General features: G+C 34.3%; 1 protein-coding gene across 1 annotated transcript; it reads right to left on the bottom strand.

Annotated features, from left to right (window-relative positions):
* Positions 1 to 15,634: 15,634 nt before the first annotated feature.
* On the bottom strand, positions 15,635 to 17,207 carry LOC6643651 (casein kinase I). Its single transcript, XM_023176445.2, has 2 exons — positions 17,146 to 17,207; positions 15,635 to 16,967 (listed from the first exon to the last, which is right to left on the bottom strand). The coding sequence occupies exon 2, from the start codon at positions 16,958 to 16,960 to the stop codon at positions 15,767 to 15,769; it is 1,194 nt and encodes a 397-aa protein (XP_023032213.1). The 5' UTR covers positions 16,961 to 16,967; positions 17,146 to 17,207; the 3' UTR covers positions 15,635 to 15,766.
* Between the last annotated feature and the right edge of the window lie 220 nt (positions 17,208 to 17,427).

Raw genomic sequence — 17,427 nt, forward strand, 5'->3', positions numbered from 1 at the left:
TTTCATTCCCTGTTCTCTCCTTTGATGGGTAAAAGCATATCCTCATCAATATATTCCCATGCCCGCAAGCATCTTTCGAGTAATCTGTATTGAACAGTTATTAGGTTTTGCTTCGCCTCCTTTTATTTTCTGTGCTAAAGTCAGAAGAGAGACATATGTATGTATGAACACTGAAAAAGGGACTATGTAAAGCCTTCAGGCAACTTCTGTGTAGCGGGACGGACTTTTGAACGGAGATGGATAGAATGACAACAACAACAACACCAAAAAAAAGCACAAAAAAATGGAATCGAAAAATGCTTTTGGTAGCATTTTATGCATATGCGAAATGAAAACGCACACACCCGACTGACTGTTTGTTGCTCACTCTGTGTCTCTCTCTCTCCCTAGCTCTTTCTTTCCATGGCTGTCTCTGTCACTCCTTTTCCTTCTGTCTCACTTAGAGAGAAAATGTATGACGATGGAAACTTGCCTTCATTTTGCATGCAAACAAATTTGCATGCCAAAGCGGTGCAGAAAAAAATATCCCTCAGGCTCGCTGAAAAATGAACAAATTGCAAGTGTGTGTGTGTGGTGGGTGGTTAGCTGGGTGGCTTTATGTGTGTGTTTGTCATATGAGTAACTAAGCAAGGCTCTTATATCCTATCTCCGTCCGCGGCATTTCCTCCTCTCCCGGGCATACCAAACTAAATCCCAGCACTTTGGCATGAGCATGTTTTTTTCTATGGAGGTATCTATGTACATATATACATATATGTATGCGAAGATTTTTTTCTAGTTGTTAAAATATTATATTTTCCCCATATTAAATTTTGCATATTTTAACGCCTAGATGAGAGAAAAAAAGGAACATGTTGCAAATATTATACTTAACTTTTTATACCCTATATTTACACAGTTGTTGATATCGGTAAAACTTAGTTTATATAAAATTTACTTTTCATTGATTCGGAAAGCCACTTAAATGCTCATTTCTGGTGATTTTGGGATAAAGATTGAATATTAATTCCGCAGAAATAAATAATGAATGACTTACTCCGTAAGCTTACGGAACTATTCCGTTTCAAAAACTTCGAATATTGGTAAATTTTTTGCTCCAGTATGATTATTTTTAAATCTATCTCTTTACAGAGTATATTAAATTCGGTGACATAACATTCTTAACCGACCGTTTTTCTCGCTCGGTCTTTTGTCATTCTAGAGGTAGGACAACGTCATTTTCTGTGCGCATTTTTGCAAGCCAGATGGGAAGTGACAGAGTAAAAGAGGAGAATGAATGCTGGTAGCATGGATGCCATTTCCTCAATTTTTTGTTGGCCTTCCAAGACTTGGTTAATGCATATTTGTGCCATGGCTTTTCACTTGTCGTTGACGTTAAATTAATTTCCGGTGAAGAAAATTATAAATTGTCCGCCAGCAAGCAAAGCTACTAAGTTATTTTAGCTATTTTAATAAGAATCAAATAAACGAAGACAAAGGATAGGATAAATTATGGCCATAAGTATCTTAAGAAAATATTCGGAAAAGAATTTATTATCGCTATAGGAACTTTTTCCAATACATTGGCCATGGAGATAGATATTTTATTTAGTTCAGATAAAGCAAGCAAGATTAGTTAAAAATGTTTACGTAAAATAATACAAACACATTAAATTTAGATCTGGCAATACTTTCATTTTTTTCTTAATTTTAATCAAGGACCAAAAATAATTATTATTTCCCAAATATATCATAATATATCATATAACCAAATTTCTTTTACCGATTTTCAAACTTATTTCATAAGTGTAAAGCCTCTTGACTGACTACATCATAATTGTAACATAAAATTTGTAACACGAATCAAGTCGCAATATTTAAATAACAATATTTAAAATACAGGCAATGCTAATTTGAAAAGCTTTTAAAAAGTAATAAATTTACCTAATATTATAATCTTTCTTTATTAGGTTTTAATATTATTCGTACGAAGAAAGTGAAAAGTCATAAGAACAGGTTTAGAACTGAAGTTTCGGTAAGTGGAATTATCTGTTATTATTATTACTATTTTAATTTATAACTTAAATTAAATTTCGACTTTAAGCCACCCCAGGTTTAATCATCCAGAGAGGGTTATTCGAGCAGCTTCAATTGGCTAGCTATTTTTAGAACCACAAAGTTGTATTCTCAACTGACTTCGCTGTAGAACTTTAAAATAATTATGGCCATAATGTAAGTTCAGCGCTTAAACTTCTTTTGTTCTACCTCGACAAACCCCTTGTGCTCTATGGATTACAATTTTTTTTTTTTAATTATCTTCATCTATTTAATAATAATATTTTATTTAATTAATGCAAACAGAATTAACTAATTTATTCACCGTAAAAAAAAATATTTTTGAATTTATTTTTGAAACTGTTTACCGTTTATGGTTAAAGCTGTTTTAGTGTCCGAAAATAAGTAAAGGTAAATATTAATATTTCATAAGACTTGTCCTCCCCATCATAACACTTCCTTTAAAGGAAGTTTTGTAGCAAATAATGAATCTCTTTCATATATCATGATATTTTTACATAAACAATTTATTAGGAGTTAAAAACGTTTTTAAGGTTCTTAGTTATCCATCGGATCATATTATTGCAGTAGTTATTAAGAAATAAACTAATTTTTCTTCACAATCTCTATATCATGAGATATGTAGTCTTATATGAATTACTTGTATCTCAACGTTGATAATGCAATTGCCAATAATTTACAACATAATTATAATAACAAAATAAAAATAAAAACACTTGTATTAAGTCTATAGTTAACTAAAATTCAACGTTTTATCCTGATGAAATATATTCAAAGGACATTTGTTCAGCGTACCATATGGAATGAATAAACCTTTCCAAGAAGATTAACTTAGTTATCTAAAAGGTAATTCACATTTTATGTTACAATAGTAACGAAAAAAACAGTAAAAAATTGGATTAAAATATAGTCTAAGCGGTTTTAAAATATTTTTACAAGTATTTTTAAAAATTCCAATTGTCAAATATACATATGTTTATATTCGAGGTCGAATCTTACTGAAAATTAAATCTTACGAAGAGAGAATTGATGTAGGAACAATTTCATTGGATTGACCTAAAAAACAAGACCCTAAATATGTAGACCTAGTTCAAAGCACTCATCCTTCTTATGTAAATGCAACTAATATATTCTCTTTCTATTTTCGTCGTCCTTAAAGCTGTAGAAGCGTGTTAGTCCGCGATTGTGCAACATTATATAGTAATGGTTTAAATAATCATTATTGAAAATTTTGGAAAACCTCATGCAAGATTTTGTATTTTAACTTGGAATTTATAGATATCACGGAAACGATGGTTTTCAGAATTGTATATTCAATTTTAAATGTGATACTTCTTATATTTATGCAAAATAGATAATAACATTTTGCTTTTTGTTTTATGATTTTAATTTGCACTTTCACATTTAGTTGTTAACATTTAATTTTCTTTTTTGTCCGTTTTCTTTATTTTTATATTTTTGCGTTTTGGTTTTTGTAGAATTTCGTTCGCTCTTGGCATTCACCGCGTGCCTTATGGTCAAATAACATATAGGCCTGCAGTGGATACCAGGAGAAAAACGTACCAAACGACTCTGAGAATAAAGCACTCCAAAATGTATGTCAATTCATAAAGAATTTGATATCCAAGGGCGATCGCGAACCGGTTTCATCCTTGTGGCTAGGTGAAGACGTCAAACGGCCTAGAAGAGGGACGATTTCGCGTTGGTGCTGCTGATTCTGGTCCTGTTTGTGATGTGTTCGTTGCGAGGATTGCCATAAAACTAACCGAATTGGCGAATGTGTTGCGATACAAAACTCTGTTGTGGGCTAGGGCCTTAAGTAGTCGACGATCCAGCGATCAGTGTTAGGGGTTGATCTGCGTAATAACAGGATCAATGCTGGCTCTCTCGCTCGCGTTCTCTCTCTTGTTTTCTTGCAATCCGGTTTCATATTATTATCCTGCCAGCTGCCCGCCTCCCGTTCAACGTTCTGATCGTCCCTCATGCGCCTTTTCATTCAATATATTGCCCAGGCTTAGGATATTCGAGTGCGCCCGCTGCTTCTTGTTATTGTTATCCTTGCTGATTTTATGATTATGTGCATGTGTGTATGTATGTTTATTTCATTGCCTGTATGTGTCTGTGTGTGAGAGAGTTTACGTGTATCCTTTTTTGCTTTCTTTTTATTGTCATTGACATTTTACGGGCATCGCAAATGCATTTTTATATCCTGTTTATGCTGATGCATCTCATCTAATCAATGCTCACTGTGATTCCTGGCAGCTGGTTGCCTTTGGCTTTACTTCTGATGCAACTTCGGGCAATAATCTCATCGAAAAGGTGAACGTTCGCATTCAGACTCCCTCTTCTTGTCTCACTCACTCATTCTCTCATCTTCTCCCAAGAAGAATCTTAATGATGCTGAATGGTTTCGTCAACTTTTTGTGTTTACCAAATGATAAATAGTTGCCATTGGGTTGATTTTCAAATGATTCTTGAACTTTGATGAAAATACTGAGTTGAGATTAATCAAAAAAAAAAGGTTAACCAAAGGTTAACAAAAGAAAAGTTCATCCACAATGTGAATCATATTTTTGAATAAAAATCTTGAAATTACAATTAGGGTTTAATTTTATAGCGGCTTGTATTTTAGATGGCTTGGGTTCTCTTCTGAAGAGGATTATTTTAAAAGCCGAAAATTCTATATAATCTAGATCTATAATCTAGACACGCAAAATATGTAAGTATTATTTTTATTTTGTTTAAATTATGAAAAACTTTTACAATAAAAATCGCTCATATAGAAGCCAAAACTAAAACATTAATTTCGAAATAAAAGATTTAATAACCTTCAAACGTTTTACTGCTGAATTAAAAAACAACAGCATTTAGAAGAGATTTTAAATATATAAAAAGGGTCTAATCCGATAAATATTTGACTTTTTTAATCATTTCGAAACAAGAAATGAAAATAGTTTTGCATATTTTGCAACTAACTAATTATATTTGAAAAAGGAAGAAAAAGTAAGCAAATATTTCCGTTGAAACACAATATAATTATTCTAAGGGAATAAATCTTTATTAAAGTTAGCATTAGAAAGAAAAAAATAGTCTAGTGCGAATCATTTAGAAACAGCTTTTAAACTACAGTGCCACACTGTACCTATTTTTATATCATTTATAATGCGCATCCCTTTTATTATCCGATGAACTAATTTTATATTCTGTTACCTAAACTCATTTTTATATTTTTTCATTTTGAATATTTGAATAACTCTTTCGATCAATAACCTCACCCCACAATTAGTTGCAAACAAAAAAAAATTGAAAAAAAGGAAAATCACTCAACATAAATCGGGCAATAGAAAGCGGCCAAGCGCCGCTGCCATCAAGAATGCATTTGGGGGATGGAAAGAGAAATCTGTCCCCTTGCCTAGTCCTGGCAACAGCAGCTGATCGACAACTGCCAACAACATTGTGAATAGACAAAAAAAAAACGAAAATGAAAATAAAAGGAAGGAAAATGGAAAAACTATGGCCCGTGACACACATTTGCAGCGGCAGCAGCCGTGAGGAGAACAAAAGCCTTTTGACAGAAACTCCTGCTGCCTGCTGGTTGTGTCCCCATAATAGTATCCGTCTTCTTTTTTCTCTTTTTTCTGCTGTCCTTCTATTAAAAATTGGCGCTTAAAAATGGCAACAACATACAGAATGAAAATTGCATGAAATCAGCTGTGAAAATTCACAAAAAGAGACAGAGACACAGGGAGAGAGAGAGAAGGCTACGGCAGCTGCCAAGCCAAACAGCTGACAGTTTTCTTTTCGCATCCTTGAGTTTGAACGAGTTTATTGATTTTCATACTCAGTGGAGACGCCCAGTGAATCTATTGATTTATAAAGCTTACAAAAACGAAAAAAGAATGACCCATAAAAAAAGCTAAATGTGAAATGAAAATTACTGAACTGTGCCCGCATGGAAAATGCAGAAGAAAGGATTTTAAATTAAAAGAATTTAATGCACTGTCAAAAATGTTTAAATTTTCTGAACAGTATAGTATAATATCAGAATAAACGATAAGAATTTTATCTCAAATCGTTCAATAACTGCCAGTATAAAGAGATTAATATGTGGCTCGACATTTTTGATTTTTAAAGCAGTTGTTCAGCATGAAGCTCCTGGATCTATGAACCCCACTTAAAAGCCTTAATATTCTTCATATGCCCCTTAGCGCACCTGCCGTCCAACTGCGATATTCGTATTCTTATTTCAATTCATTCCGACGGACTTGTCTCTGGCTATTGCTGAAGTTGATCAAAAATATATCATGTTCGAATTGAATCTGAATTTCAAAATTAAATGGACTTTGATTTTTCAATATTAGTGAAACACATATTTAAATTTACTAAATTTCTTTGTGATTGTTAAGCATCCGATAAATTCTACGATATGTTGTAAAATCAGTGCTTGAATTACGCATAGATACCACATAAATATATGATATAATATTATTTGTAAAGAATAATTTCAATTCTTCTGTTTTACTCTCTCAATACAAATTTTTTCATTTGTATATCTATAACCCACACCACATACATGTTACTTAATTTAAAAATTTGCAAATTAAAAGGAAAACATACACAATTATACTTTAGTTTCAGGTAATCACCCCTCGGCTCTAAAACATTCATGTCCCGTTGGCAGTCACTCTTCTGTGCTGTTTGCTGCCACCATTTGTGTCTGTGTAACACAAACTGCAACAAGGCTATTTCAATGTCTGACAATTAGCTCATGTTGCTGCTGTTGCTTTTGTCCTAGATGTCTCTGTTTCTGTTGTTGTTGTTGCTGCTGTTGCTGTCGCATTGCTGCCACATGAGGCACTTAAGCATGATTTTAATGTCAATGAATGCTCCTTATCCTGCTGGTATGAGTCATTTTCTAGCTTCCCTGCTTAGCTGAAACCTAACTAAGTTATAAAAATAAGAAGCTTAGATTTTATGCTAAAAGGTATTGCAACTGGTTAGTTATTAAATGGCTCAGTAGTTTTGAAGCATTCTTTCATAAAAAAAAAAGATAAAAATAATGTGATCCAATTTTAATTAACGAGTTTTTTCCTAAGCTCAATCTTTTGACTTCATAAAAAAATAGCAAGATTTCAAATTATTGGAAAGCTTTCCTTCTAAGTTAAGGTCCAACTGTTTTATTATTGGAAGCTGTATAAAAATGTCTTCTTTAAGCATTTAAAGAATTTTTTGAATTCAAAGTATCTTAATAGAAGATAAGCTTAATTTCACAAAAGAAACCCAAAAAGCAAAAAGCAGCGTGCTTAATTACGATATAGAAATTCTCCCATTTGTTTAATCTGTCGCTTTGAAATCTCTTTTAAAGTACGTAAAATAAAAGTCTGAATAAAAACTACATTTTTACTCCTTACTCTACTTCTTCATATTTAAATAAGTGCAGACAGGCAAAAAGCAACGAGAATGAACTCTGAATTGCAAAGAATAATATGTAAAGAGAAAAAAACAGCCAAGAAATTTATATGCCAGTCCAAGCGTAAGAGAGAGGATAACCAAGACTCGACTGCACACGAAAAAAAAACACAAAAAAAAATATATTAAAAAAAATAAAATAAAAAAGCAAACTTATGCAAAGCACGTCTTTCTCGTATAGATAAAAAGTTCTTTAGCCCAAAAAAAAAGAAAGCAAAAAATGGAATGGCCGAGGGCTAGCCGTGCGAAGGGGGAGGAGACACATAAAAATGTCATTTCCTTCCGCTCGCAACCTGCCATAAATGCTCCTACACTCACACACAGACACACAGAGAACCTACAAATCATCGACACCCAGGCAACATTTTTGCTCGTCACAAAAAAAATGGAAGCAAAAAAAAGTACGTTTTTTGGGTGCGGTCCTTGACATCGCGCACGACGCATGACACTCGTCTCTGTTTTAGTCTCTGTGTAGCTCTGTGTAGCTCTGTGTGTGTGTGAGTGAGCCTTGGTCCTTTCTAGCATCCAGCAGCATTTGCCTGGTTGATACTTGAGATTCGCTTGGGGTTTGCGGCTTCTCGTTTCGAACTTACACACATATATATATATATATACGATGAACTCGATTTTACGACATGAACATGGACAAGAACTCGGTAAAAACGCCGATGCCAATGCTGTCCTTGTTAGATATCCCTTCTTTCTCTTTCACTCTTTTGCTCTCTTGTTCTAAATGTGTGTGTGTGTGTGTGTGTGTGGGTGTATGTGTGTCTGTGTTTTAGCTGCTGTTGTAGTTGCATACCGCATACGCCCACGTCGTAGTCACCCACAGCTGGCAATGAAGGAAACTTTCTGGCATATTTGAGTTGTGCAAAATTTATTTGACGAAACTTTTCTGTTTGCAGTTTCTGCTCTGGGGCCAATACGGGTTGTTAATATTACATTTACCGAATGCCAAGTTGAAAAGAGCCAAGGTTTTGGGGCAAATTAAGAGTATTTTTATATGGCATACTTAAAAGTTGACGACATCTTTTCCCAAATTTTATGAACTTGGGTTATTTTAACAAAAATGTTCAGATAAAGATACAAAGTATATAGGCATTATTAGCTGTTTTATGCAAAGTTATGACTTCATTAGAGTCCTTTAGAAAATCTCTGGTAAAAGTGGTTTTTTAAGTAATTATGGTGAATGGAAATTATTTTTCCATAAACGAGAAATCATTCAAAATTTATTTGATACATTTATTGTATATTTTTAGTCTTTTTATATTTACAAGTTACAGTTTTGATTTGTTTTGAATTGAACGCTTAAGTAAGACCTTTAATTATGGGAATTTTCAGATAATTTGATCGAAAAAATTAATCTGACAGAAAAAAAGAAACACGGAAGATAATTTTCGATCATGCTTGAAAACAAAAATTCTAACGTAGAGTCTAAGGTTAGCACGTTGCTTTTAAAATTGTCATACTATTTTTTTGTTTAATAAAAAAATTCACAAATTAAAATATTGCCAATAGATTAATATTCTTCATAACTCTCAGAATTAGACTTATTAAGTTCTTGACCTCAGACTAATAACTCTTAGTAAAGATAATATTATCATATTGTGTTATGCGTAATCTAAATGAATAATTTACGAGTTACGAGTTACGAATAATTTAGCTATAAATGCATCTTAAGTTTTTAATAATTCCAATTTTTGTGGGACTTGATTATTTTTGTTTATGTTTTATAAGAGGGGAGTTCAGTGCTTGTTTAAAGGTTGTTTAAGGTAAAAGTTTATAAACTAATCTGAAACATTGATAAAAAAAAAGGCTCAAATGGATCTTTGTATAACGAAAGAGAAGAATTATTAAGAATTATCTTTCAAGACGCAAGGTCATATATACTCATATATACTCTTAAATAAATGAAAATATTGGAAATAATATATCATTATTCTCATGTTAATATAAAACATTGAAAGCGTAGACTAAGAAAATAGATATAAAAGTAATACTCACTTGGATTATGAGGATTTAGGAACTTAATTTTATGATTGACATTTATACGACATCAAAAACAACACCAAAATACATATTAGACGTAGTATATTCCATTACAACATCAAGTACATACCAGTTAGATTTGAATACTATGTTAAACATATATATAATATATATATTTCGATATATATTTTCAGAATAATATAACGCGCACTTTTGTTAAAGAGAGGTTATTTTCTTTAAAAAATCTTTTATAAGCATTGGCAATTTTCTTGTTTGCCACTTGAAACACTTTTTTATTTAAAATTATGGAAAAATATATTTTGCACAGAGATTTTTGCACAGATATTTTAAAGATGATTTCGTTCGCTTTTTGTAGCTTTTTTTCGCTTTGTGATGTGATGGTCTGCGTCTGTGTGTCTACTGAATGAATGTTGGTTAGGTTTTGGTCATTTGTCATGTCCTGTCTGTGTTCTCTATGAGAGGGGTGATAGAAGAAGTAGGGAGTCCTATTCTTCTTCTCCATCAACTTCTTCATCTTCTGCTGCCTCTGCTGCTACTGGGGGCTGCTGGTGAGTCTTCTGCTCCTTCGTTGGTTTAAATGAATGAAATCAGCTTTTCTTTTGGGAGCGAGTAGTGTGTGTAGATTGAAATGTGTAAGCGCAGCACCAAGCGCACTAGTTGACGCCTAAACGTCTACTACGAATTGCGTTTGTTGTAGCGAACCCCAATTTCGAAAAATTCCAAATGGCGGCACACACTCATACACAGATGAAAACACTCACACACACACACACACACACACATAGAAAGAGAGATGTAGAGAAGCATCTCTCGGGGCAGAGCAGCTGCTGCGCAGCATTCATGCTCTCAGTGATTTATGTACAAAATGGTAAAAAGCAAAAACAAAATAAGTATGCTCTGCTTTTGCTGCTGCCTCTGTCACTGCCGCAGCAACAGCAACAGCAGCGACTTAATCCCCATAGTGTCCTGTTTTCTAGGGGTGGTGTTTGGACCGGGCACAAGCACAGACCCAGGCCCAAGCCCAGGCTGGCCCTGTCCTGGGCCTCTTTGTTACATACATACTTACTTATATACTTTATCCTGATGCTGTGTGTGCGTAAGTCTCTCTTTCGCTCTCTATCTCTCTCTCTCCGTCTGTCTCTCTCTCTCTCTCACTCTAGCTATATAGCTACATACATATCCACGAAATATATATAGTGTATCTCCGTGTGTGTGAAACTGTTGCTGCCGGCTTTGCTGATTTGAGCCAATTTGCCTCTTCAAAAAGCTCAGTTTGAGTGAGTTTCACAAGCTTTTCGAGCTGACTTTCCGATTGAAATCTTCTCACTTTTTTTCCAAAAAATTCTTTCAACCTTTTGAACCTCACATGAAGCCTTCTATTCATTACGGGCTTCCCAAATTTGAGATTTCTATAGAAAATTTCGTAATTGAAATTTTATCACATCAAGACAATGACATCCTAATCATTGGTGGCCTGTCAGATATCTTTCAAATAAATTTTATGGATAGATTTTAAAATGATTTTACACTTTTATCTTCAAACCACTTATTTTATTCAAAAAAACTCAATACTTGAACCAAATCGAAAATGAATCTTTTTTGAAACGTTTATTAAATAACAAACGAAGCGCTCTTCAATTTTGTTTAGTTAAGTCAACAAAAAGCTTTACAGTTTTTAAAATGGTACATAAGTTACACTCTTAATCCATAAATTTTTAATTTAAACTGAACAACTAATCCACAACCTGCAAAAGTAATCAATTTATCAATCTTCCTTAAATATCTCTTTCTATTTTATCAACAAGTAAACCATTTTGATACATTTTTCTTATCTTGAAGTGATTTTAAATCAAACCAAATATACATTAACCCAGTTTTTGCCAAAAACCAAAAAAAAAAATAATAATAAAAATAAAGAAAGAAAAAAAATAAACTCCAGGCCACAGCAACAGAAAAGTGAAAAAAAGATATATGAATTACAAAAAACTTTCGCTCAAAGCTTTCAACCCACAGCTTCACTCAAAGAAAAGAATGGTAAAAAAAAGGTCTTGGCAAGATGATGATGCCGATGAGGGAGAGAAAGTTCTGTTCTGGTTGTTTTTACCTACAAACGAACCAAAAAAAAAAAAATAAGAAAACAGATGAACACAAGGTGAGAGAGAGCAACATTCTGACCAAAACTCAAAAACGAGAGATAACAGCAAAAAAGCAAGAAGAAAAAAAAACACATCAGCTTGGAGCATAATAAAAATCCATTTTTATAGTCCCGGCTGCTGCTTTTGCCGTTGCTGATGATGTTGCTGCTGCCGCTGCCTGTGGGACGTCGAACCACCACTCCAACATAAGCAACAACAACAACAACAACAACAACAACAATGAAAACAAAAAAAAAAGATTTAGTGAAATGGTTTTTGGAGGGTTGGCAAACTGAGAGGGTGCTGCTGCTGCTTGGATGGTATGGACGGGATGGAGGGTGGTGGTGGTGGTGGTTACCCAAAATGTATGAAATTTTACTGCCTGCCAACGTCAACACGAAGTTCAAAGTTTTGCTGCTGCTGCTATTGCTGATGATGTTGCTGCTGCTGCTGCTGCTACTACTACTACTGCTCCGAGTGCCTTTGAGTGAACGCGTGGAATGTTGCCATATGCCACCATATGTATGTGTGTGTGTGTGTATGTATATATTAAGGATTCTCTGCTATACATTAGCAAAACTCTCTATACTCTCCACTTAGGTCTGTGTGCGAGTGTTGTTTGCGTACTACCATGTTTGGTACAGTCGCTGGCAGCAACAGCAACGGCAACGGCAGCAGCAGCAACAGCAACAGCGACGCCAACATCAGCAGCAATAGCAATAGCAACGCATTCGACAGCAATAATGTCCGTCTACATCTCCGTCCAATTCTCTTACTCTCTGCCCAGACGTGCAGACTTTTGACTGTGTTTTATGGATCGGCGGGGTAGAGGTAACCACTTTTTCGTGCTCGTCGATGCTTGTTGTTTTTGCTGCTGTTGTTGGTGTTGGTGTTGGTGTTGCTATTGCTGCTGCTGTTGCTGCTGTTATTGCTGTTGCTGATGCCTTCTTTGATTGCTGTATATAAACAGGGTGCCTTCACATGAATATAAACCATAAACGAAAGTGACAAAAAAAGGGGAGCTTACTCATATAAAATAGTAATAGTAGTAGACACGACCTCCATCGAGGAAACTTTTATGAACGCTAAGTAGCTTGGAACAATGAAAATGGCAGTTAGACAAAATTTTCCAAATGCTTTCTCTCTTTCTGTAAATCATTTAAGCAGCATATACAAAGTAACAAATTAACATTAACGTGTGGTATTCTTTACTTAAGACACCACAAACTGGGTGTTAAAAAAAAAATGTTGATCATGAAATTTTAAAATCAACTCTGTACAAAATATTTGTAGAATTGTAAATAACTTAATGAACGTTGACAGGTAGATTTTATTTATTACACTGAACACCCTGTATGGTACCTTAGAAGCATTCAAAGCAACTGTTATGGCCTTTAAGTTGCACACAGAAGAAGTCGTACTACTTTGTATCACAGAGAAGAGACAGTTTAAGTATTCGGTACAAGTTTTGCTAAGTTTCTTTTGCTAAAATTCTTAAAATTGCAATTAAAACGACAGATTGGGCATACTGAACATATATAAAAAAATACTTTATCTTGTAGCCAGTAATCAATTGTCTGTTGACAACTTCATAAATAATACCAAATACCAAGTGATTTTTCATTCAAGCCTTCTTATATTAATCTCAATCTTAATCTAACACCACTGTTAAACGAGTTTCCCAATCTAATGCATTAAGTAATTTGAGCCAATTGTTAAAAGATTTATTGACTCATTCATCTGCCTTTAAGAAGATGTCTTACACTTAATATTTGACACATCTTCTACAACTAAAGTAAACGTGTAAAAGTTTTCACATAGGTCTAAATGACCCAAAAAAAACCAGATAAAATAAACATTTTATAACAGCTCATCAAGTTAGTTGAAAAGTATGTCTTAAAAAATTTTAGTACTATGGGCACCCTGTATTTTCTGATGTTTAAGTTTTTAACAAGTATATAAGCACATAAACAGCAAAATGGAATTAGGTTTGCATAGCAAACAAAAAAGGACCGACTAAAACTTTAACAAAAACGTAGAAATAAACTGCTAAAATTTCAATAACACGTTAAAAGAAAGAAAAAAACGAAAAAAAAAATAGAGGGTGGAAAAGCAACAACAAGAACAACAGTTTGGCAACAAGGGCACAAAGCACAGGCGACAAAAAAAAATTGCACAAAAAAATTGAGAGGCGGGAAGAAAAAACTCAGTATGTAATTTATAATATGCTTTGTCCGGAGCCAAAGCTTTTGTGAAAAGTGAAAATATATATGTTTCGCCGTATTTGTGGGTATGTGTGTGAGTGTGTGTTTGTATATGTCAAATACTCTGAATGTCCCTCGCATTAGGTTTTCTTTTTGCTTTCTTTTCTGATTGTTGTTGCCATTTGGTCGTTTGAGCCGGGCAAATAGTTAAAACTAAAATAAATTTAGTTCTTGCCACGACACACACACACACACGCTCACAATAGTACACGCACACATTCAAACAAAAACGGTGGATGCGAAAAAGAGACTGTCACGTAGACAGAACAAAAGATAGCTAGCTGGTACAGCGAAGGACATCGTCGCTGTCGCCATCTTTGCTTTAGTCTTGTGCGCTTTGCGCTGATAAGTATGCTATGGCTGCTGCACGAAAATCTCATTATATTTGTTTTATTTTATTTGCCGTCGTCTTCGTCTACTACAACTTCCACTACTACTACGACTACTACTACAACTACAACTTTATACTACTTTGTTCTCGTGCTAGTCGTTTGTCTTCTTTTTTGGACCAAAAGCACTTTTTTGCCATGTCTTTTAAGCCCCCGTCTCTTCCGCTCTCTTTCTCTCTCTTTCTGTGCATGTGTGCGTGTGACTAACTTCTGGCCATCTACTAACTGGTAGAATGTCCAGGGAGGAAAGGAAAATCCTTGGCATTGTCATCTGCTTACTTACTACTTACTGTGCGCTTAGTTATTGTTTTTAGTTTGGCCTTTTGTTTCAAAATTATTAACAATGGACGTTGCCAAGTAAAAGGTGCTACAAGAGCAAGGAGATAGAAGGGGGTAAAGGGCAGCCGTAATAGCATTTAATGCACCTGCACACACATACACACACACAATTGCAGCTAAGGCGCTTTTGTCTTTCGCTGGCTTTTGTCTTCCACCCAACAAACATACTTACACCAACACAAACACTTTAGCGAGACATCCCCATCATCATCAACATTATAATCATCATCATCGCCATCATGATCATAATCATTATGCATTATAAGCGGCTTTATAAATGCTTCATTTTACGTGTGTTTGTTCATTATTTATGTATTTACATTTTAGTGGCGCTTAATTTTCACTCTCTTCTTCTGTTATTCTATTCTATCCTGTGTTGATTTCTGCGGCCATTGTCCTTGGACTTTTGTTTAATTGGAAAATTGTTAAGCTAATGATTTCATTTAATATTTTATATTAAAAAGCATTAAAATTTCAAAAACCCTAAACCAAATAAATTGTGCGACTTTTTTCATTTGTTTTAAATTGTTGGCCACAGTCGATTTAAATTTAATAATTTTAGTTTGCTATTGTTTTTTCGTTAACTTTAAATTTGAATAGGTTTATTATGCTGCTTAATTATTGAGTCAAGCTTTTAATGATGGTATTTTACTTCTAGTCTTATTTTAAAGCATATGTAGATGACTTAATATTGAACATAATTATTATTGAATTTTAAACAAACTAACAGCTAGAGCTGTTGTAATATTTATTACAAATCGGGTAATTATATACAGCTTAATGGTCCGCAAGATCTGCAAACTAAAAAATTAAATTTATTTTAAAAGCTCTAATATTGAATGGTGATTTACTTGCTCTTAAAACCGATTGCAAGGCAGCAATTCTTCCATTCTTCTTTGTTTTAAAAACTGGTTGAACCACAATTAAGACACAAAATCTAAAAGATTTGTGAAAGCATATCAATCATGTATAATTGTTCTTTTTTTTTTGTTTTTTTAATCTCTAAACATAAACAGTTTAACTATGAAATGGAAGCTCTATCAATTAATTTTGACAAAAAAAAAAGAATAAATAATGAAAAAGGCCTCAGTTGCTGGTGTGTCTCTTAGCGTCTTTTGATGAATTGGCCGTCACCAATGCGCTCATATTTCATCATAGATCGACGAGGCTGCTGCTGTGAGTTTTGCTGCTGCGACTGTTGCTGTTGCTGTTGATTTGAGTGTTGCTGTTGTGACTGTTGCAGGTTTCTTTCCGACCTATAAACCTGAGTATGACGAATTCGTGACTTCTGCTGCTGATGCTCCAATTGCTGCTTCTCCAATTGATATTCCTTTTGCAAACGCTCCCGCTGATCCTGCTGTTGCTGCAATATGGTCCAGTCATATATATAGTCAAATTGATAATTAAGTGTGCGAAATAGAATACGAAATAATTGACGCAAATAGACATAATCGGGATCCTCTTTGAAACGTAAATTTCTGGCATATTTCATGAAGAGAGCAAATTCACTGGGCAATGATTTGCAAAGCGCTTCAATTGGCACACTATTCTTTTTCTCCAATATACGTTCGTATTTCTGCTTCTTGTTGGACGCTGTGATACCCTGCCAGGGTAATTTGCCCAAATGGAAATACAAAATGCAATAGCTTAAAGATTCCATGTCATCGCGACGAGATTGCTCTACACCTAATTGGGCATTGATGGAGGCATAGCGAACTGTACCAGTTAGATTTCGATCCTTGCGATAGGGTATATGTTGATGCCGCTCCGGATCTTGAAAACGCTTCGCCAAACCAAAATCTATCAGATACAATTTATTCACATGCCGACCGAGACCCATAAGGAAATTATCTGGCTTAATATCACGATGAATGAACCCCTGCTGATGCACACACTCCAGCCGCATCAACAACTGATCGGCTAACATTAAAACTGTCTTTAATGTAAATTTCCGTTTGCACATATTGAACAATTCCTCCAAAGAAGGTCCAAGCAGTTCAATAACCATGGCATTAAAATGCGACTCGCTGCAATAGTGCAACAATGTGGGAAATCCAGGTCCTCGTCCCAACTGCTCATACACTTTGGCCTCGTAAATCAATTGCGGATATTTTGCATTCGTTGGCTCTATTTTCACAGCCACTTCGGAGGCATCTTTGATATTGACCCCCTTATAGATCTCTCCAAAGGATCCAGAACCAATGGCCTTGATTAAGCGAAATTTACCACCAACCAATTGGTTCTCCAAGCCGCTCGTCGATTGTCGCACTTTGCTCGTCTGTGACTTGCTCATTATCATTTCGATTCTGAAAGCAAATAAAATTTCGTGTTTATTTGATTAAATATTCCGTTTTTGAAGGAGTGTAAGTTTTGTAAGCGGCTTCTACATTCGGTTCTTAATGATTAGTTTATTTTTTGTTTAGAAAGAAAAAATTTTTTTTGCTTTTTTTATATTCTGTTTAATATATACTAATTTTGAATTACCAAAGGCCAATGTGATTGAAATAAAAGACTGAGTCCAAGTGCCAACTTGTGCCTACAATTTGTCAGGCAAGTGTTGGTCAAATCAAAAAAAAAAAAGTATTGGTTAACGTGTGCAAGTGGCGTCAGTAAATTAATTGTAAATTTATTTCAATATATTTTTATTTAATTATGGGTAAATATCTATGTAACTTAAGTAATTTCATTAAAAGTCACAATTAGATGGTTTGTTTGTCACAATCAGATGGTTCATTGGCTTAGCCATTAAATTCGAACTAAGAACTA

The sequence above is a fragment of the Drosophila willistoni genome (assembly GCF_018902025.1).
Source record: "Drosophila willistoni isolate 14030-0811.24 chromosome 2R unlocalized genomic scaffold, UCI_dwil_1.1 Seg200, whole genome shotgun sequence".
Taxonomy (NCBI): Eukaryota; Metazoa; Arthropoda; class Insecta; order Diptera; family Drosophilidae; genus Drosophila; species Drosophila willistoni.

What these genes read in the sequence shown, in the direction of transcription:
- LOC6643651 (XM_023176445.2), bottom strand. Translation starts at nt 16,960, where the DNA reads ATGATAATGAGCAAGTCACAGACGAGCAAAGTGCGACAATCGACGAGC.